At 40.0% G+C, this 22007-nt stretch overlaps 1 protein-coding gene across 1 annotated transcript; it reads left to right on the plus strand.

Annotated features, from left to right (window-relative positions):
• Positions 1 to 407: 407 nt before the first annotated feature.
• TP53BP2 (tumor protein p53 binding protein 2) lies at positions 408 to 21493 on the plus strand (the record flags this gene model as incomplete). The annotated part of the gene is made up of 13 exons (XM_010292999.1): positions 408 to 555; positions 5414 to 5527; positions 7267 to 7346; positions 8309 to 8410; positions 11036 to 11210; positions 13223 to 13404; positions 13795 to 13959; positions 14369 to 14606; positions 16368 to 16496; positions 16875 to 17011; positions 17806 to 18295; positions 18672 to 19453; positions 21356 to 21493. Coding segments are annotated over exons 1-13 (2880 nt in total), but the record flags the coding sequence as incomplete, so codon positions are not given.
• Between the last annotated feature and the right edge of the window lie 514 nt (positions 21494 to 22007).

The raw sequence follows: 22007 nt of genomic DNA on the forward strand, positions 1-22007 counted from the left end.
TAGATGTAATTGCCATTGTTTTTCACTATAAAGAATATTTCTGAACTCTAGGTGACTGTTTTTCTGGCTGTGTCAAATGGGTGCAGTATATACATATAGTAAGGTGGGAAGAGTTCTGACGCATCGCCTTAAGAGAGAAGGAAGGAGCAGTAGGTCCAGCTTTAAAACCAACCAATCCTCCAGCAATGTAATTTAGTTGAGCAGAGAATTACTTCCATAGTGTTTCGCTTGCTTGTACCTTAAAAAGAAATTTGGTTTTGTTTTGAAATTCTATATGCACAGTAGTTGATAACAAATGATACAATTGCGTTGAAAATAATGCATTTAATGAGAGGATTGTGACTCCGATGTGCAGTCTGGCTTTGTATTGCAAAGTAACCGTGTGCTGTTGCCTTTGTCTTTTCCAGATGTTTCTGACTGTGTACCTCAGTAACAACGAGCAGCACTTCACTGAGGTGCCAGTCACCCCCGAAACGACCTGCAGAGATGTGGTGGAGCTGTGCAAGGAGCCTGGTGAGAGCGAGTGCCACCTGGCTGAAGTGTGGTGTGGCTCAGGTAGGTTAGGCTTGCACTTTGTGATGTGCTGGGCATTCACTGCTTCTAATAAGGTACCACATGGAGACCTGGCAAATGTGGTCCTGTCCCAGAGGGTTTCTGCCTTACAGTTTGTTAATGTCTTCATCAGACCTGCTGTATGATAATGCATCTACAAAGAGGCTCACGCATGCAAAAATGAGTTAGAAGAAGGGGGATCAAGCATGTAGATTTTCTTGTGTGTATGCAGCCCTTCTCTGACTCAAACGAATCTCTGAAGGGTGTGGGAGAATTGTTTTCTCTTCCTTCTTTTCCCCACAGTGGGATCCCAGTGGCCTGTGTGGGGTTTTTGAAGTAGTAAGTCTCAGTAGTTCTGTGACCCAGTCAGAATAATTTCTTCAACCCCATAGCCATTTTCACTTGTAGTGTCAAAGGAAAACTTTCTTTTTCTGATGGCGCCTTTGTTGTTCCGGATTGTGTTGGTTGACTTTGGATGGGAAGGAGTGTTACCAGAAGTAGTAGGAGTTACCTGATGTGAAGTGCTCTAAAGAAGGTGGGTGGTGGATGGGAGGGAGGACACACAAACTACTTTGGACTGTCCTCTGTCCTTTTAAGCCTGTGGAAGAGGATTTTATGTTTGTGGTTCTTTGCCTTTTTTTTTTGTCTGTGTTCTTGCTGATTTTTGTCTTGGAAGTTCAAATCTCCCTAGCTTGCCATGCTCCATTGGAAGTGGAGAACATGTCACCAAACAAATCAAAAGCTAAAGTGTGGCTAACTTTTCATGGCTTAAATGGGAAAGGACTCTTGACTATCTCCTGTCGCCATGGTACTCCTTAGATATTGGTAGCTATCCAGAGGCATGAAATAGATGAGTCATGGACAGGATTTTAAGTCAAGAAAAATAATGATATTTGATCCAACTTTTTTGAGATGCTTCAATAAAATTATAAAAGAATCAGCTAATAAGGGCTTATGTTCCTGTCTTCCTCTGCTGTTGGCCAGGCTCACACCTGTTCAAAGTCGTCCTTGGTGAGCTGGATGTTTGTTTAATAGCATAAGATACCTGAGTTGTCTCTTGATTTTTAGCCCCTTCGGACAGAAATGTAACGTTTCTGATATTTCTAAGTTTAAAAAATGCCACAGAATTTTTTTCTTCTTCTTAGAAAAGAAAGCATCTTTTCTTTATAAATGATAGGAAAATAAAATCACTAATGCAGCATGGAAAGAGATCTTTTAGGAAAGTGTTTTTATTGTATGTCTTTGTCCAATTCTGTCTAAATCAATACAATACCAAAGTCAACAGAGACATACAAGTAAAATAAAGGTCTAGGTAAAACCACTGAATTTATAGTTTGTCTTAGCCCTGTGCCCTGCTGAAGAGCACAGATTGTGATGGTGAGGGACAGGGTTTTCTTGTCATTACCAAAGTTGGAGCCCTGCTTGTCTTTCCTGAACCTGGATTCTTGATTGGCTTTTGAGATGTTGACGTAGAGTATGCTAGAACGGGCAGCAAGGTTGTCCTGAAATGAAGGGAGAGCACCTATACTGAGAGGCAAGTGAAGTCTGACAGTACTTAGTGTCCAAATGGTCTTGTCAAGCTGAAAAGTGAACTTCTGGGTGGGTGGGACTACATAATATAAGGAGATTTATTTGCAAAATGAAGTTGTCAGCCTCTCTGGTACACAAGGAGATGTAAGAAAATAATCTGGATACAGAAACATAAAGTGAAGCACAGAATTTTTTATGAGATTAGTCTTTGCAAGGATGTCATGAGATACCATGAGAAGAGATACTTAAATGTTATTTGCACAGCTATTGCCATAAGACCCCCAAAAAAGTATCATTCATTTATACAGTGAAAACTTTGACAATTGTTTTAGAAACCAAATTATTCTTGTTCCCTTCACTGATCCTGTCATACTTACTAATTACTCCTATATACAAACACTCCTCTGTGTGTGTATGTGAAATGGTACGCAGTTTCAAATTGTACTTGGTAACAAAAATGCAGTAGTCTTAAATCATGTAATATCAAAAGACTTGAGTACTGGATGAAGTACATACATGTTGTTTTGCATAAAATATATCCTTTCTTAAGCATCTGTATGACATCCAGCAGCAACCATTTGCAAGATATGTTTTCATCTCTATCTTGGATTTTGGCGGGGACGGGAAGGCAGACAAATATTTTTAGCTTTTACCAAATATCATTTTAGATGTCAGCAAAATTCACTGTCTTGTTTTGTCAAGCTATGCCATGACTTTTATTTTTTTTTTCATTTTACACTGAACAAATTAAACTTTAGAAGCAACATGACATGCGGCAGCTAACTTTCTGGGGCAGAAACAAAAGATTTATGTTGGAAAATGACTTCTCAGACTTCAGTTACCAAGATCCTTCTTAGATTGCTTGTGTCTCTCTCTTTCTGATGCTTGCTCAGGAATTTTAGCTTCTGTTGTCAGACCTTATTAAGCGTACTTTGAAAGATTGCTGCAAGTGTGCTTGAGGCACTCTGCTCCCTGAAGGGGGCAAGTTTACTACTCTTCCTGTCCTCCCAGTTTTGCTTGAAATTTGATGAGTATCAGGGTAAACATCCTTGATCTTCCTATTATCAACAGAATTCTTAGGTGACTACCTTGGCCAGTGATGGCCAAGGGGGTGGAAAGCAGTAAAAAGGCGTGTGCATGTAATAAAGATGTATTTTTTTTTTCTTTGAGACAGATAGTTAGGGAATAAAACAAATGAAGTCTGATTGTTTGTCCTTTCTTCTTGAGCTTTCCAAAAGAAGTTTTGTTTGGTATTTGAAAATCTCTTTGACCTTCCTTTGAAGTCAGAGTGGTATTGACAGAATCCTTGCGTAAAGGGCATCTCCCTTGATTATAGAGTTTCAGTTGAAGTATTGCCGAGCTGCTAGAAATCTGTCTCGTAAGTCTGCTGTATCTTTAAGATGGAAATCTGGCAGTGATATTGTTGTGTTTTTTGTTGGTTTTCTCCCTTCCCCCCCTCCCTTGAATTAAGGTTTAGCAGATGAAGAGCTTTTATAGTTGTCTAGACAAGTAACCGCCAAGAGACTGCTTTTTCTGTAACAGTGACCTACTTGCTTATTCTGTAAAGCTAATCTCTTTTGACAGTGACTCCAGAAATTTTCCTTCCTAGATTGCTAGAGCACAGCTGCAGCATTTTCATTTAAAGAAACACTTTTATGTTGAAAAGAGCTTTTCGCATGCTGAAAACATGTTAGTAGCTCCTCTTTCTTATGAAACTGAAAACATTTATACTTAACACCAACAATTTTCCCCTGAAATGATTATTCCGTATTAAGATAGTGACTTTGAAAGAGTCTCCATTGAATATGAATGAATTACTCTGATTTCCTTTTTTTCTTTTTTTTTTTTTTCCTCCTCCCCTTGCTTAAATAACAAAAGGAAACATCCAACAAAAGCAATGTCAGGAAAAATGAAACTGGTGCAAAAGTGGGGGTATTTAATTTCAGTATTTGTCTGCTTGTCTTATTTCTCAGGCCAGGAACAATATATTCTGTTTATCTGGCTCTAACCTGATCGTGAGTCTCATGTTGTCATAAGATACTATGACAGTATCCTGACTACATAAGTTTGACTAATGTATTGACTGCATGTTTGCCATCACTTTTAGCACAGACGTAAAAATACGTGGTAAAATGTCTAGGATAACAAAAGCACTTGCTTTTATGTAAAGATTTAGAGGCCGATAAGTAATTGTAATTATATCCTCCCCGTGAATGCACAGCTATGAAGTGTGTAAAATTTGAAAGAACAGTAATACAAGAACGGGAGGAGTGACTGGTAAATGAAGGCGATATAGACTCCCACTGGATTTTTGTGACACCAAAAGGCAACAAGTAAGGCTTAAAAATTAGAGATGTGATTGAATGCTGAACTTCGGAACAAAAGCAGGAAAAGAAATTCAGTGGACCTTGTGCATGTAACTTTTTAAGACACTTCATCTTAACCACGTGAAAAGAATAGCAAATTGTTATTGGAGTTGCTTCCCACTGTCTCATCTTTTTTCCTTTGAGCCATGAATCCAAAATAGTTCAGCTTTTCCAGGTTTACCAGAAGCACGGCTTTTGAAATGCGTGTAATCTGAACTTCAAATTTGCTGTCCAAGAGAGTGAGCAGGATCTATGGCTGACAGGTGCTGTAGGAGAACACTTGAAGTGACAGGAGCTCTGATGGCTTGCTGAGGGTCAGACCCGTTGGGTACTGCCTAGGAGCCTCTTCAGGGTATTGCGTGCTTCTGCCTGAGCTTGAACGCAGGGGCTGCAATCTGGCATTTGATTGCAATCCTTATGGAGCGTTAAGAGAAGAATTCCTCTTCTCTGAGAGTTTATCTTTGCATCTCCCTTAATTCTCACTGGAATAGGAAGTAGATGAGTCCCTATAGGAATCCGGGCGGAGGAGCCCTTGAGGAGGGTGTGGGAATGACTGAGAAATAAGTTTGCCTGAGATACCACAGAAGTAGAGCAAAAGGTACTCCAGCACGTTTCCTGCGGCGGTGAGCGTGTGAGATGATTTGCAGATATGAAACTTAAGGCGCTAGAGCCAAAAGCTCTAAACTGTGTGTTCGCTTCCCCTTGGAATGCGACAGTGCCTCAGCATCTCCCTTCGGGGCCGGACTTTTAAAGGGTTATATCTGCTTTTCAGAGATGTTGGTTTAATTTCAGAAGCAAGGAGCAGTACAGCACCTTCCTAAGGGCGCCTTGGGCGAGGGCAAGGGTTAGATGCACCTGAGTAATAACAGGTGTTCAAGTAAAAGGTGATGAACAGGTTGTTTTGTTTTGGTATGTGCCTAAGCTACATAGGGGTGTAATAACCAACTGGCTTTTTACCTTTTCAGAACGCCCCATATCTGATAATGAACGGATGCTGGATATTTTGCAGCGCTTCGGGATGCAGAGAAGTGAGGTTCGTTTCTTTCTTCGGCATGAGCGCTCTCCCTGCCGGGAAGCAGGTAGGTGTTGATCTCAGCTGGTTCATTTGTCTAAGTTTCATTTCATTCCTCAGGGTTAAGGAAACAGCTTGTGTATGTTATTTATTAATGTTGGTAGTCAGTATGGTGTTGCAGCCCTCTTTGGTCTGACCGTTATTTTCTTAGGAACAGAGAATGCTGGTAACAGAAAACTTGTTCATTTTAGTAAATACTTCATCCTCCCTTGCCAAATCTGGGGACATTAAATCCAAATTGAAACTTTTTGCAGGCTTTCTAGAGCTGGTCATCACCAAAGCATCCAAGTGCATCCTGTGCTAAATATATTAGCCACAGTTTATTATCTAGAGATCTGTGATGGTCTCTTCTTTTTAAATCTAGTAACCAAACTGTTGTCCAGTGATGTAACTTATTATTTGGGCTTAGGATGTTTCACCTGGATAATACTTAACCAGGGTGATAGACTTGGCATACTTGGCAAAAGATAATAGTTCTTCGATGTTTCTGTGACAATCTACACATTCGTGTTAGTTTCAGGAACAACATTAAATGAACTGCCTAGTCAAGTTCTCTGAGAATGTAGTATCTATGCATTGTAAATCTAAATATGAAACCTATAAAGAAAATTAACTTTTTGCTTTTGAAGGTTTTTCTGTGCATCCCAAATGAATCTCTTCAGTTAGAATCCTTAAAGACTTTTACCTGTAAATCAGGCTGCTTCTTCCCCTTTTTCTGTTTTTGTCCTTGGTATTGGAAACACCACTTTTGTGTAAAGTGTCATTGTACTCAGCATATTTTTAAAATGGCTAAATGTGTCTTGATGTTTGAAATGTATAATGATGATAGAAGCTGTGCCATCTCTACCTATTAAGGATCTTACAGTGCAGTTTAGTTGTCAGGATGTAATTTTGCTCATAGTATAAGGATTATTGGCATTTTACTTGCCATAGCATTGCTAAGAAAATATGTTTGAGGAAGAGCAAATTAATAAGTTAGGAGCTCTGCAGTTAGTCTTGCAGGAATATGCTCTTGAAATAGGTGTCAAGTGAGCAAGAAGTTAACAGAGATGGCTTCATCCTGTAGTACATGTATGTCCTACAGGGAAATGAGTGAGCCTTGGTATTTGGCACCTGAACACCATTCGTACCTAATTTGATGGAAACATGAAAGTAGGATTCTAGTTAAGTAGCATCTTTACTGTCACAATGGCTTCCAGGAAGAAAAAACTTCGTGCTTTTAAACTTTATGTGCAGATAATCAGCTGTAGATTAAATGGTGCATCTTTCATGACAAGTGACTAACCTTTAAGTATTGTTATTGATATTCTCTGTGAGACAGTTGAAAAAGGCACACCAAAACATCTAGATGCTGGTTCAAATGCCTCTCTGAATTAACCAGGTATTTTTGTGTCATTGCAGAGGGGAACATGTTTTTGTGACTATTTGTTTGTAATGCAGACTTACTAGGGGACTGTGGGCTGCGGGAGAAATACTGAAATAGCATACTGTTGGTTAAGCTTTTTTGTTTGTCTGTTTTTAAACTGTCTTGTATCTTAAAAAAAAGTTGACAAAACAGCAGCCTCTTCATAAAATATCTTGTGTTATCGGTTGTCTTAGTGGTAAGAGCAGGGGAAGAACAGTTGTTCAGATTCTAAGCCAAAATGATGGTACTCTTTCTCCTTTTGTATTGAATGCTATGTCTAAAGGGATAAGAAAAATCCTAAAATACCTTACTATCTTTGACTATCCTGTATTTCTACCTAGGGACTGGACAAAGGTCTCAAGATCTAGCCTTAAAAAGAAATGGTGTGAAAGTGCCTGGTGATCGAAGAATAGAGAATGGAGTAAGTGCTTGATGCAATGGCCAGTATAGTGCAAATGAAGGCGTCCCTTCCTTTGAGATACTGGTGCAAGTCCTACCCTGGAAACTGAGAGAGTATTTTGGAGAGATTTCTAATGACTGCTCCAAAACAGACACAAAGCCTCTAACAATTATCACCCTTGATTTCAGTTCTTAGGATGTCTCTCAGATCCATTGGCTGCCATATCTGTGTTTGCTGCTCTGATAGCATCCATATAAATTCAATATACTTTCCCTTTCTCTACTCCCATTGAAAATTTTCTCTGTTTTCTTTCAGTTCATTGATTATTTTCACATTCAGTTTTGTGTCAGAGAAGCCTTAGTTTCAGATTTCAAGTTGAGACCAGTTAGTGTTTCAGCATGGAATCCATTGTCTGTCATTTATTCCTGGTCCAGAAGATACAATTACAGATACAAGATTGAATCTAGATTCAGAAAACAAATACAAACCGATAACTAATGTAATAATAGTGCTACCTTTGAGGGTGCTGGGTTTTTTACCCTGCTATATTTAAACTTTACATTTGCTATATTTACATTTTCTTCAAGTTATGTCGAAGTTCTTTGAATTGCAATGATACAGATCTATCAACAATCTACCCTGCGGTGTGCTGAGCATTCTGGGCTCGGTCAGTCAAAGCTGATTCATGCTGAGCTTAATTATAAAGGGCCCTGAAATGCCTCTTTAAAATGCAGCTGGGATTTTGCTAGAAATATTAATGTTTCAAGAGATGTCAGCTTATGTGTGTTGCTGGATTGGGCTATGCATGTGTATGAACTTAGAACTATTTATCCTTTTACCATGAAAATATGCCATTTCTTTCTAACTATTTTATTGGCTAGTTAGTTGGTTTTTTTTCAAGATCTTTACCGTAGTTTTCTGCAGTAGGTCTAGAGCCAAATTAAAAATTCTAGACTTAGCATGCTTTGGATTTTCTTTGACAGGTCACTGCTCCAAGGATGGATATGACACTGGCTGAACTTCAGGAAATGGCATCACGCCAGCAGCAACAAATTGAGGCTCAACAGCAAATGCTGGCTAACAAGGTGAGTTTGGAATGAGATTGTTTACAGCCAGGAACAAAGGTAGTAAGAGTCACATGAGGTGGAGGGAGGGTTGGAGATTTGTGTGTGGTTGGGGTGTGTTTTTTTTTTTTTCCTACCTCTTATAAACAGAGCGCGCCCTTTCTTTGGCTCTGTCTTTTTAAATTTGAAAGTCAACTTATGCAAATATCCAGTAGTAAAACATTAAAATAATGCCAGTGATAGAAGTGACCGTACAGCTTATGAAAAGGATAGAACACATAACATTAATATATTGTTATTCATCCTGGTGGCTCTGCCAGCCCTATTTGTGTTCCATGTGGTGACCAGCCATTCAGCGGTTTGATCACTGAACAACACTTTTGTCTCTATATAATGCTGTCCTCTAATGATATCTCGCTTTCTCCTGACAGAGTTCAATGTGCCTGGTTTCCTGGGGCAGCCATCTGGAAAAGATGGCATGTATGTGATAAAAGCAACTAGGAGAGTGATTTATAAAATGGTTGCTGAACACTAACAGAAAAGCTAATGAAAGCACACAGGGTGCTCCTGAATTGTTTAGGGGGAAAAAATACTCTGGGTGGAGGAGTTACCATGCCTTTCAGAATGTGCTCTACAGGGGAAGAAGGCTGCTTCTGTCTTGCTACTCTTCCTCTGTCAGAAGCCCTCTCTCGCTCTCCTTTCGAGGTAGCTGAGTTCTACCCTTCTCTCCCCTACCTCCCTATGTTCAGCATCTTCTTTGGTTCCCTGGGCTTTCAATAAGCATATCTCAGGGAACTGCTTCAAACTATGGCTTTCTGATGGTTTGAAGGACCTGCAGAATGATACTACGGCCTGTCAAAATAGCCAATAAAACTTCATTTCTGTTTTATGATAAGAACTGGTATGAAGAAGATGCAAATATAAATGTAAGAAATGATTAGACTTTTCACTTGAACTTTAGCAGCACAATTAATACCCATCCTGCACAGATTAATTTGCCAAGGTAGAATGTTGCCCTCTTCTCGGTTGCAAGCTGACAGATGAGTGTTTCACATAAAAGAGAAGCCTAAACTTTTGTAACTTTTGGCTGTTTCACTGACAGGTGATGGTAATAGACCTTGGTCTAATAATAGCAGTAACACTGTAGTCACTATATATACATGAAACCAGAAATAGGAACACTATGTCTATTTACTATAAAGGGAATTGTACAAGACCTAAAAAAAACCCCAAAATAAAAATTACGAGTTTGAGACTGGATAGCTACCCATCCAGGTAGATGTCTGTTGCCTGTGGTTTGCAGAAGAGTAGCCTTGTGGGTGTCCTGTTGGAGAACTTTTCATTTAACCTTGCCTCTCTGAAAGGGCACCTAGGAAAGCAGGTTTGTTCCAAACAGAGGCATTCCATTGCCTATTTCCTGCCTTCTGAAATCAGATGCAGTATTAAAAATAGAGGGGGGGGGGGATAAGTTTTCTTTCTAGACATGAGCTGTAATATCTATTTTTTGACATTTTCCTGTGTGGGATTGACTCTAAACTAGTACATAAACTGCAGGTGCTGCCTGGCTTTCTCTGGAAGGCAAGCTCACTCTTTTGCTCTTCCTTTTTTATTCAAAGTGCACAAGAGTCCCTGTTTCTAAATATGATGGCTGATTTTTTTTTTTTTTTTTTTTGAGGAGTTGTTGAGTTCTAATGTTAGTAAGCAGTGGTAGTCTTGGCTGTTTGTTAGTGGGTGCTTGGGAAAGTCTTAGTAGTTCTCCTACCTCTGTAACAACTGATCATCTCCAGAACTGAAAGCAATGTATAATGGCCAGTGATTTAAAGGAAATCTCTATAGGTGATCTAGTGGTTTCTTTAAGCTCTGAACTATAGGCATCTGTATATAAAAACTGGTAGCGCACCATTTTACTCTTATGCTCTTGGGGAGGCAAAAAGATCCTCTCCACTGAGGTGATGTCTGTTGTATAAATGGGGCCAGGTCACTGTGAAGGTTTTCCCATGTCTTGAATCATCCTGTGTTGTGATAGTAGTGATCATTACCAGGAAACAGTAAATTTTCAGAGCTTTGGTGTGCAGTGATCCCCATCTCAGGGAGGTTCTAGCAGAACTAGTAAAAGTACAAACAATGGTGAAAATGATCAATAATTTATGGAATGCCTTCTGTATAAAGAATGTCTAATATTCTCCAGTATGACTTACAGTTGTTTAAAATGTGACATATGATAGAGATCTGTAAAGTACAGATGGAGAAGGTAGAGGGGAAATAATCATTAGCTCTTGCAACTCAAGAGCCAAGTAGTGATTAAATGAAATCATGTCATGGAACATGAATGCTAAAATTTTTGTTTGACTTGAAAGGGTTTTGAGAGATTTCATGTAAGGAAAATTTACTGGGGGCTGTTAGACACTGTTACCACCTCTGTTTCAGTAGGTTCTTGTACTACAGAATGGCTGTACCTGGAAGATTGTATTGGGACAGAATTGGTACGTGTTTGCTCTGTTCTCTCAGACTTCCCTTGATGCTGAGAAATCAGGACACTGGGCTAAAGCTGTTCTGAGCTGCTGTGGAGATTGTATCTGTCAGTACCTTACCATAAGTTAATTAAATAAGAAAAAAAAAAAAAACACCTCCTTGTCTTGACTGCAGGAACAACGTCTGAAATTCCTGAAGCAGCAAGATCAGCGACAGCAACAGCAAGCTGCTGAACAGGAAAAACTGAAGCGATTAAAGGAAATTGCTGAGAATCAGGAAGCCAAACTTAAGAAAGTGAGAGCACTGAAAGGCCATGTGGAGCAAAAAAGACTCAGCAATGGGAAATTAGGTGAGTTGCTGCTTGGGGAAAGTAGCCTGTGATTTTTTTTTCATGAAGAGTGGTTCTTGGAACCCTAAAATTTCTGGTGATTTCAGTGATTCAGAGGAGGTGTTTACAGGGTTCCAGGAACTCTTAATAATTTCATATCTTGTATTTACCAAGAAAAGTCCTGAATGACTTAGAACAAAATAGATTTTTCTTACTGTATTTTAAAATATCCCATAAGGGCACCCTGTGTTTTGAGCCTAGTATATCTGCTCTTTAATTACAGTGTAGGTTTTTGTCCTTACTGTCAAGGTTTAACCCCATCCGGCAACTGAGCACCACACAGCTGCTTGCTCACTCCCTTCCCTCCCCGTGGTGGGATGGGAGAGAGAATCGGAAGAGTAAAAGTGAGGAAATTCATGGTTTGAGATAAAAAGTGAAAAAACTCATGGGTTGAGATAGGAACAGTTTAATAATTGAAATAAAATAGTAATAATAACGATGACAAAAGAATATACAAACCAAGTGGTGCACAATGCAGTTGCTCACCATCTGCCAACCGATGACCAGCTAGTCCCTGAGTAGCATCCCCTTAGCCAGCTTTCCCCTAGTTTATATACTGAGGATGATGTCATATGGTATGGAATATCCCTTTGGCCTGTTTGGGTCAGCTGTCCTGGCTGTGCCCCCTTCCAGTATCTTGTGCATCTCCAGTTTTCTCAGTTGGTAGAGCATGAGAAGTGAGAAGTCCTTGACTTGGTGTAAGCACTATGTAGCAACAACTAAAACATCAGTGTGTTATCAGCATTATTCTCATGCTAAATCCAAAACGCAGCACCATACCAGCTACTAGGAAGAATATTAACTCTATCCCAGCTGAAACCAAGACATTTACTTGTGTACCACAGCAACTTTTTCCGTCCTTGATGTTAATACCCCACACATTTAGAGTGTCATTTTCTTGGCCTATAACAAAGCTTGGCCTGATACCCATGTGTTGCCTCTTATGCAACAGGTAACTTAATGGCCAAAGTGGCCAAGTATTTTCTTTTTAATTATGGAAATCCGACTAGTGTCTGGCTTGCTACAGTACTAGTTGGGTGCTTGCAGTTCAGCATGTTGATGCAACATTAAATATTTATTTCAGACTTCATATCAACACAAGTTTTTCTGCCTACCTTTTCATCCTCCCTCTATACATATTGTCATTTCCAGCTGGACTAAAATGAAAATATATTGGTTTATTAAGGTAAAATATAAATAAAAATGTTGTTTTAATAGGAAGCATGGTGCTTTACAGTTAAAGCAAAAGTGTTTTTTCTATGTGAAGAATGCATTTTCTGTTTGGGTTCTGTTGCACAAAATAAACATCAGTTTAAAGGAATAGAAGGATGGTAGAGTAATACAGGATCTTGGAGTACGTGTATCTGTTACCCTGCACCATCCCCAGCAGGTCTGGTCTTCATACTTGCTTGAACTCTTAATGAGTCCTTAAACTTTGTTCTATTATGCAACAGTTTTGGCAGTGGGAGCAGCTGATGACACCTGTTTGTAACAGACCCTAAAAAGCCCTCTGAGTCGTTGTTTAATATAACAGCTGAAGTGTTTTGTCATTTGAGTTCCTATGACCTAAATTTGGAGTTTTAAATATCATAAATATGCTTTGTGGTTGAGCAAGTGTCTTCCTGTGGAATTCAGCATTAAGTGAATTTAGGCTTCTAAGACTAAATTCAGCCAGGTATGTGGTTTTGTTTCTTTCCATGCTTCAGAAAGTAAAAAGTGTTCTTTTTCCCTCCCCATCAGTGCTCTAAGTAGACCGAATTTACATAATCTTGCTAGTCTGTTTGCTTTTACAAATGCTTCGACAAGAGCTGGTTTGACAGGGACCGTGAGTTTGCGGCAGGCAGCCGCAGCCTCCGTGCAGCACGGCTCCGGAGGCCGGCAGGGCGCTCTCTGTCCCCTTAACGGCCGCCTTGGAAGCAGCCCACGCTCGCCTGTTTCTCAGGGCAGCTATTGTGCTCTCTCGTCCTCTCCAGTGGAGGAGATTGAACAGATGAACAGCCTGTTCCAGCAAAAGCAGCGCGAGCTGGTGCTGGCGGTGTCAAAGGTAGAGGAACTCACCAGGCAACTGGAGATGCTGAAGAACGGCCGAATTGATGGTTACCACGACAACCAGTCAGCTGTAGCTGAGCTTGACCGCCTGTACAAGGAGCTGCAGGTAAAGGCAAAGCTGGCTTATGAACCACAGCTCTAAGGGCTAAAAGTTGGTTGGGTCGTTTCTTGCCTCGTTGGGAAGAAATCCTATTGCTCCTGTTCCTGAGAAAGCTGCGTGGCCGCCTGTGTGCTGAGGATGGAGAGTTAGTTGTACCGGGTTCAAGGTAAACAGGAGGAGGAGCGCGCAGTGTATATACCTTTCCTTTCTGCAAAATTTGGAGACTGACCAACATTTTCTCAGGAGAAAATAAGCTGAGTTTGCCAGCATGACTTGACTTTTTAGAAGGCTTTTCTCTTTGTAACTGTTTCCTGTCCCTCATCCTGAAAGTTAATTTGTTTTGATTTTTGTTGTTTTCCCCTCCTCCCCCCACCCCCGCTTTGTGAATTTATTCAGTTGAGGAACAAACTGAACCAGGAGCAGAATGCCAAGCTGCAGCAACAGAGGGAGTGTTTGAACAAGCGCAACTCGGAGGTGGCAGTCATGGATAAGCGTGTTAATGAGCTGCGAGAGCGCCTGTGGAAGAAAAAGGCAGCTCTGCAACAAAAAGAGAATGTACCAGTAAGTGTGGGATATTTAATAGCAAAAAAAAATTAATTTAATTTGTGGCCCATACAGTCTGAAAAAAGCTTGCTTGTGGGCAAGGCTGTTCAGATGCTAGACTTGTTCTTATCTATACGTGGTGGAAGTCTTGTATTATTAAAGTACTTTTCATGGTACATTAGTGTTAACCTACTTACTCTTTATGGACAAAAACTGTTCTTATGCTGTCGTGGAATTATTTTCTTAGATAATTTCTGCTATCACTACCTCATGTTTGTATCTCTTAAAGCTTTTTTTAAAAAGCATTTTTAAAATGGGGCTATAATTTTCTACTTGTTTTTTTCCTTTTTTGACTTCTGTTTCAAACTCTGATGGGTCGATATTGCAGCATAACACTCTTTAAATTGTCTTTTTGTTTTTTCCAAAGGTTTCTTCAGATGGGAATTTACCCCAACCTGTGGCTTCTGCTCCAAGTCGAGTGGCAGCAGTAGGTCCTTACATCCAGTCCTCTACTATGCCACGTATTGCTTCCAGACCTGAACTTTTGGTGAAACCAGCATTTTCAGATGGGACACAAGCTTTGCAGGCACCTGATGGTCCACTAAAAACACAAACTCTACCCAACATGAGAGCTGGGAGCAGTTCACAAGCTAAAGCTCCTGCAGGTAATAGCTTACAATTAATATTTCTTCTTCAGAAATGTTTTGTTTTCTTATCTACCAGTTCTGTCTTTTTGTTTTAAAGCAAAGTATTATTTGAAATGTCAGTCTTGCTACTTGCAATTTGCCTGCCTTAGTGAATATATTTTATAAGTACTGAAGTTATACAATTCAATGTATTACAAGTTTAAGTAATCCTCTTAGTGAGCAATTTGAGTTGTTACACAGCGTAGGATGTAGGAAGGTTTTTCTGTAAACTAGCGATTTATTTATTTATTTAAAACTACTCCTAAAAACTATACAGCAGTGCTCGTTTGAGTTTCTAGAGGCAGTTTTAGGACATACATGGTAACAACCTGGTGCCTGGACTTAAAAACTAACAAAAACTAACAAAGCCAAGTTTTCTAATCATGTGTTTTGGAAAGGACACATCTGAAAGATTAACCAACATCACAGGAAATATTATAAAGGAAGCAGTTAATTGTAGCACAGAAATAGCAGTAAACTTGCTGACTTGTTGATGGCATAGGAATATGGGGAGACGTAAGTCTAATACCTGAAATGAGGCTTGGCCTCTCCCACTAGGAGTGTTAATGAAGACTTGCCTGGCTTCTCTGTGGCTTTCTGCTATGAGATACAGTTCAGCTCCATGAGAGCAGAAGTCTGGAGAAACTGGAGAGTTGCAAATATCTCTTCTGTGCTATCTTGGGAGGAGAAGACTTACTTTTCATCTGGGACATCAGAGAAACCCTGATCTTCCCAAAAGGAAAAAATGGAGGCTGAGCTTGTAGAATAGTTCTGTTTATTTTTTGTCTCCCTCCCTCCATCTCCAGCTCTGGCAGATACTATTATTAAAGTAGTCATGACAGAAAATGAGTCCAAGTGTCTCTTGCTGTACTGGAGAATGGGGAGCTGTTTGCAGATCCTAAAACTGCTGGAGTGGAATTTTAGCTCTAGTGCACACAAGATTTGAATTTTTGCTACAGGAATATGTGGTGGTGTGCTATTTGAACTAAAACATCACTCTGTATTCTTCAGCATTTGGGCAAAACAATTGCTTTCCTAGAGCGATAGTATTCGATACTTTGTCAGAATGAAACTTTTATTCTGCTGCTTATCATTACCATTTCAATTTAATATCACTTATTGTACTAGATAATTTACAATTTAGTGAAGGTAAAGGTTTAGGGTGAAGTATTTAAACTAATAGCAAGTTGCAAGCATTTTCTTAGTTATTTTTGAAGCAGACTGGATGTCTACTCCAGTGAATGTAAAGATCAGCTTTAATGCAGTGCCTATATGCACACTGAACATACAGATGATTTTTCTGCTGTTTTGGATGTTACTTGTAGGATCTATTTATGCTTTAAAGCATCATATTTTTCTTTGCATGGTGTGTCTTTCTGATCCCTTCTTACCATCCTGTCACTTTTAACTTACTGTAAATGTACAAGGAAAGTTAGTTACTAGCTGGAAAGAAGGCAGTCTAAAGAAGTTTCTCGTCTGAATGCTGTTAAGTGCAGATATGTGCTCAGACAAATAGTTTTGCTGCTGCTTTGATAGTTGTTTCTGAGCTTGGTTTTGCGTTCTCTTTTTAAAATGAACAAATGAGCAAAAATCTAAAGTGATAGGATTTATAGCAGTTGACCTGTATATGATAGTGGTGCACGGTCTAGACCTGACTCTTAAAAAACAAACAAACAAAACTGTAATAAATAAGTCAATAAAATTATTTTAGCTTAATCTGTTCCCCTTGCTCTCTCCTAGCTTCTGTGGTCCCCAGTGCAAAACCTTCCCCATCTGCCACTGACTGGAGTAGTTCAAATACAGACAATCATATTAGTCAAGGATCAGCCTTGACTTCAGGAAAAGGAATGGTGACTAGTGAAGGACAAGGTATGTTCTAAATGTGCTTGGCTAATCTTAAAATATGCAAAATCTAGTTAATGAGATCTGTTTCTTCTAAATACGTCAGTAAATATCTAGAATTCATCTGAAAGCACAAAAAAAATCAAGGAATACTGCTATATAAACTTTAGTATGATGATGCAGGGATATTTAAAAAAAAGTTTCAGATGGTGAAGTAGATACTAATGCCTTCTTACATCCTCCTGTTAAATTTGCAAGAGACAGGATTTGGCAGGCCCTTGGGTCCTTACCGCAGGGGTAGGATGGATACAAAAAGTATCCCCTTGAATATTGCACAGAACAGGACTCTTACTCCTATGATTGTGTTGTCCCTTTTTAAAAGTCTTCCTCTCTCTCTAACAGCAGCTGAAGGAGAAACTTTTTTACGAGACAAAGAGAAGAAAGTGCGTCCATTCTCAATGTTTGATTCTGTGGACCAGTCTGCTGGGCTCGGCACGCTGAGAAAGAACCAGAGCAGTGAAGATCTCCTGCGAGAAGCACAGGTATGCAGGAAACTCAAACCACTGCATCCCATCTGATGGGGATTACTGCACAGCTTTTCAAATGGTGCTGTCAGGAAGCTCTTTGAAAAGTACCTAGGTCTTCTCTTAAAAGACTACTTCTAAGGAAAAAAATCTTTTAGGCTTTTAATGGCAGTTGGTAACTCAAGATTGGTCCCTACACTCACTGTGATGAAAATGTACCTTTTGACTGAATGCATGAAAATGGCTATGTTACTTATACTAGCGTGTATGTATATATCCTCACACACACACACACACCCCGATTATATGCATGGAGGTATTTGCATGGGGTTTTTAAAATCATTTACACACTTGTTTCACTGTTTAATGCAGCAGTGTCCCTCAGATGCTTGATTTGCAGTAAGACTTCCCACCTAAATCTTGGCACAAGGGCACAATTTGATCAGGTAGGGCTGAAGTCATACAGAAGAACTGGGGATGACAAGCACTCTGTTGTAAAACAAGCTTCTTGCCTACAGCTGCTACTACGTGCCTCCAATATCTCTAGAGAAATTACTGTGCCCTGCCATTGCTTGATGTTTTAAACATAGCTGCTACAGAAAGAATTAAAGAGAATGGGTTCAAAGTATGAACAACTACGATCATAAAATGTTTCAAGAAATCTCTTCATGTTTCCAGTGCTGTTCCAGTATTGCAGCAGCAGTAGAAATGCTAGATACTGTGTCGTTCTGTGAGGCTCTTTGGTCCTTCACAGCAGAACTCCTAAAACGTGTTTTGCTGTTTAATCTTAACTTTTTCTTTTTGTCTTTCAGGCAGCCAATAAAAATGTAACAAAGGTGCCACCACCTGTCCCCACTAAACCAAAACAGATAAACTTGCCTTACTTTGGTCAAGCCAGTCACCTGCAACCTTCTGATACTAAGCTGGATGGAAACCTGCAGAAGCTGCCTTTGGCTGTTTTAACTATGGGGAACAAACAAAAACCAGTGGCACAGCAGCCTTCCCATCCTTCTCAGCAGATACAGCAAAGAATTTCTGTACCTCCTGCAGGTCCTTCCTCTAGCCAGGACCAAATTCTTCCCTCCTCCAAACAGGAAAGTCCCCCAGCAGCAGCTGTGAGACCTTTTACCCCTCAGCCGTCCAAAGAGACCTCGCTCCCACCATTTCGAAAGCCTCAAACTGTGGCTGCAAGTTCAATTTATAGCATGTACACGCAACAGCAGACTCCCGGGAAGAACTTCCAGCAGGCAGTGCAGAGCGCTTTGACGAGGGCGCAGACCAGAGGACCACACTTCTCGAGCGGTAAGCATGTGGCGCTCTACCTGTCTTCTGCCTTCATAAACGTCAGATCAATGTACTTTCCACCTAGTCTGTGGGTATAAAGCTGTACTTCAGGGGAATTAAGCAGGTTAGTACAGCTGTAAGACTCTTAGGTGGGTCTTACATGCTCTATCATGTAAGGTATCAGCGTTAACAAAAAGTGCAGAAGAACTGTCTTGCATTTGCAAGATAACTAATGGTAAACCTGGTTACTAGATTAATTCTGTACATTTGATCTTATTATTGTGCTGCTTTGCCCTACATAGGCAAATCAGGTTGCATGTTCTTTTTAGCTGCTTTGATCAAATACTCACACTTGTGTTTTTTTTTCCCCACCCCTCTCTGAACTGCTCTGCAGTGTATGGCAAGCCTGTGATGGCAGGAGCTGGTGTACAGAATCAGCTGCCGCAGATGGAGAATGTCTACTCAAACCTCCAAGGCAAGCCGGGCAGTCCAGAGCCTGAGATGGAAACAACAGCCTCTGCTCACGAGAATCACGAAACAGAGCGAATACCCCGTCCCCTTAGCCCGACGAAATTGCTGCCTTTCTTATCCAATCCGTACCGCAACCAGAGTGATGCTGATCTGGAAGCACTACGGAAAAAGCTGTCCAATGCACCCAGGCCACTGAAGAAACGTAGCTCCATTACTGAGCCAGAAGGACCTAATGGCCCCAATATTCAGAAGCTGTTGTATCAGAGGACCACTCTGGCTGCAATGGAGACTATCTCAGCTCCATCACATCCTTCCAAACAGACGACATCAGCTTCCAGTCCTGAAAGCCCAGCAGAAATCCCAAATCCTTATCTAAGTACAGAATCGGAAAAAGAAACAGCTGCTTCTATGCCAGAACCGACCATTGCTGAGGAAGCAGAAAACACACCAGCAGATGAGAGTGAAGCTGTTCTTCCCTCTGTAGCATTGGACACTGTACCTGAGGGCACGTCAGATGGTGATGAACTCACGCAGCCGAAAGTGGAAGAACCAAGCCTAGAAGCTTCACTGCCACTGGAGGTATACATGGAAGAATATCCTCCATATCCACCACCTCCCTATCCATCAGGGGAACCAGAGAGTTTGGGAGAGGACTCATTCAATATGAGGCCTCCTGAAGTTACTGGGCAGTTTTCCTTGCCTCCTGTAAGTATTAGTTAGCCCACAACTTCAGTGCCCTGTCAATAAGTCATCTCAAGTTCTGCCAATAAGCCCTGTGTGTTGTCCTGTGAAGCTTAAGCAGATGTGGGAGAACAGTCACACAAGTAGGCTAGAAGTCTGTCTCTGGGTAGCTGTTCTGTGTGTGTGATGCTATTATCTCCAGAGTGAATGAAAGTAATGAAAAGTCTCTGTTGTCTCGAGAATTTATGACATGATGAAAAGTTTCAAATGGAATGTGATACACAAAAAGTAAAACTCTTCCAGGCTATAAAGAACATTCCTTATAGAGGTCTGCCTACTACATCAAAATTGTACTTTCTTCTTAAGAGAAATTGAAGTTGGTTGGGTGTTTTTTCAGGCACAGATACAGATTTCACAGGCATTTCCCACTATTGCTGATATGAGATGGAAACTAATTATATTGATCCCAGATTGCATTTGTTTATCTGACAGTGCCTTGCTTGAAAAATATGGAGAAACATATTTCTTTAGTTTCTGCTTTAAAAATCATTTGTAGATATTGGCTGCTTGCACTTCTACTGAAATGTTTTCTCAGTCTTTCTTTGGAACCTGATTTAACATCAGTCAGTTCTCAAGTTCCATCAAAATGGAGTCTCTTTGGGCTAAGGGTAGGCAGCATTTTACCATCTTGATTGTTTTGGAAGTTTGTATCTGTGTTTGTGGTATGGTGTTATCTCGCTGTTGTAGAACAGAAATGCTTACTGCTTTCAGTTCCTCAAAGAATTTCTTTTAAAACCTACCATGAATAGAATGTTAATAACTCAATACATGAAAGTGGGGTTTGTTTTTTTTTTCCTCCATCACTTCAGTGCAGAGGAGTTACAAGGCTAAAAAGCACATTTAAAGCTTTTAACTTCTGCATGGAATAGTCATTGCATGTTTTCATGCTTTCAAGACTTTTTCCTTGCTCCCTTTTACAAGGAAGCCTGAGTGGTAGGATTTCCTAAATTGTAAGAACTCGTTTCTGTCTGGTTTTGTAATAATTCTGCGATGATGAGAAGAAACCGGCCCAACTTCTTGATTTCATATTTAAATACCTGGGTTGTGCTGACAGGCTCTTTCTTTAAAAAGCCTTTACTTTTGATATTATGTAAAAATCAAGAGGCAAAAGAGCATTTTCTGGGAATCTCGTCTTATATATCTTATCTTCACATGTTTGCTCTTGCAAAACATGAGTCATTTCTATTCATCTTTGCCTGGACATCTGTCAGAAATTTACATATCCTTATGAATAGTGTTTATTGCTGCTGCACAGCCAGCTGGGGAGAGCGCTGAGCTAATGTGTGCATATTTTCTAAAGAAAGGAGTACAAACTCAGCTATAGAAATACTTGGTTTCCAGTATCACTGAGAGCATCTGAAGTGTTTCTACCCTTGGTTCTGTATTCTTTCCAAACCCATTTTCCATAACTGTTTCTGTTCCTGTTAAACTCTGCTAAACTTAGGAAAATGTTAGGAACTTCTCATTGGTGCTTAAAAAGTAGCATACTTGATGGAGTCTTTCAAGGTTCTTGGTTTGTGTAACAGCTTTGAGACCTAATGCTGAAATGGTCTGCATTCAAAAAACTTGCATTTTTTTACCTGATCTTTAGAGATTTGGGAGTTTTATGGTTTTGATGTGTTTCATCAAGGTGACTTCAGTATTTGAGTAGAATACTGGCCTTGTCTGGACATGAAGGCAGAGATCTTTCATAACATGCCTAACCTACTATATTCATAATGTGTTGGAATTGTCAGAAAATAGTCTGCCTTTCACATTAAACGCTCCCTTAATTGGTGGTTTCTGCTGTCATCCTCAAATAAGCAATTCTATATTCTTGTTCTTCCCAGGAGAAAAATGCCTGTAACTTGTGTTACCTTCTCACAGGGGAAGAGGACGAACTTGCGTAAAACTGGCTCCGAGAGAATTGGGCACGGAATGAGAGTGAAATTCAATCCCCTCGCATTGCTTCTGGATTCATCTTTGGAGGGGGAGTTTGACCTCGTGCAGAGAATAATTTATGAGGTACAAATGCTAACTTTTAAGAGAAGGCATAGCAATCCTGGTTAAAACTGGGAAGTCACAGCTTTTTCTGGACTGAGGAAGCTGAAGTAATAGTGCACACCTAGATCTGCCCTTGAGGACCTAAGTCCTAACAGGACATGGCTACGTGGAGGCTGGTTTTAACAGTGTTAAGTCCAGACTGGGTATTTAGCATCAAGACTGTATATTTGCAGGACAACTTTTTCCTCATTTCTTATGTAGTGTTTCGTCCCCTATCTGGCATGTTACCAGATAATTTGATAAGTAGAATTCACGTGGATTTTGTTACTAAGTTGTCACGATACTATTTCTCTGAACCATTTTAGGTTTTCACTATTAAAAGGAGGCTGCAAGCTTATATGTGAGTCGTTTTGCAAGATTGGTTACTGCTGTAGTTTTCTGCCTGTTGCTCATGTCCTTCATAGAAATACGGATCAAAATCATATTTCAGAATAAGACAACTGATTTTTATATATATATATATATATATGTATAT

This window comes from Phaethon lepturus, unplaced genomic scaffold (genome assembly GCF_000687285.1).
Source record: "Phaethon lepturus isolate BGI_N335 unplaced genomic scaffold, ASM68728v1 scaffold26910, whole genome shotgun sequence".
Lineage (NCBI taxonomy): Eukaryota > Metazoa > Chordata > Aves > Phaethontiformes > Phaethontidae > Phaethon > Phaethon lepturus.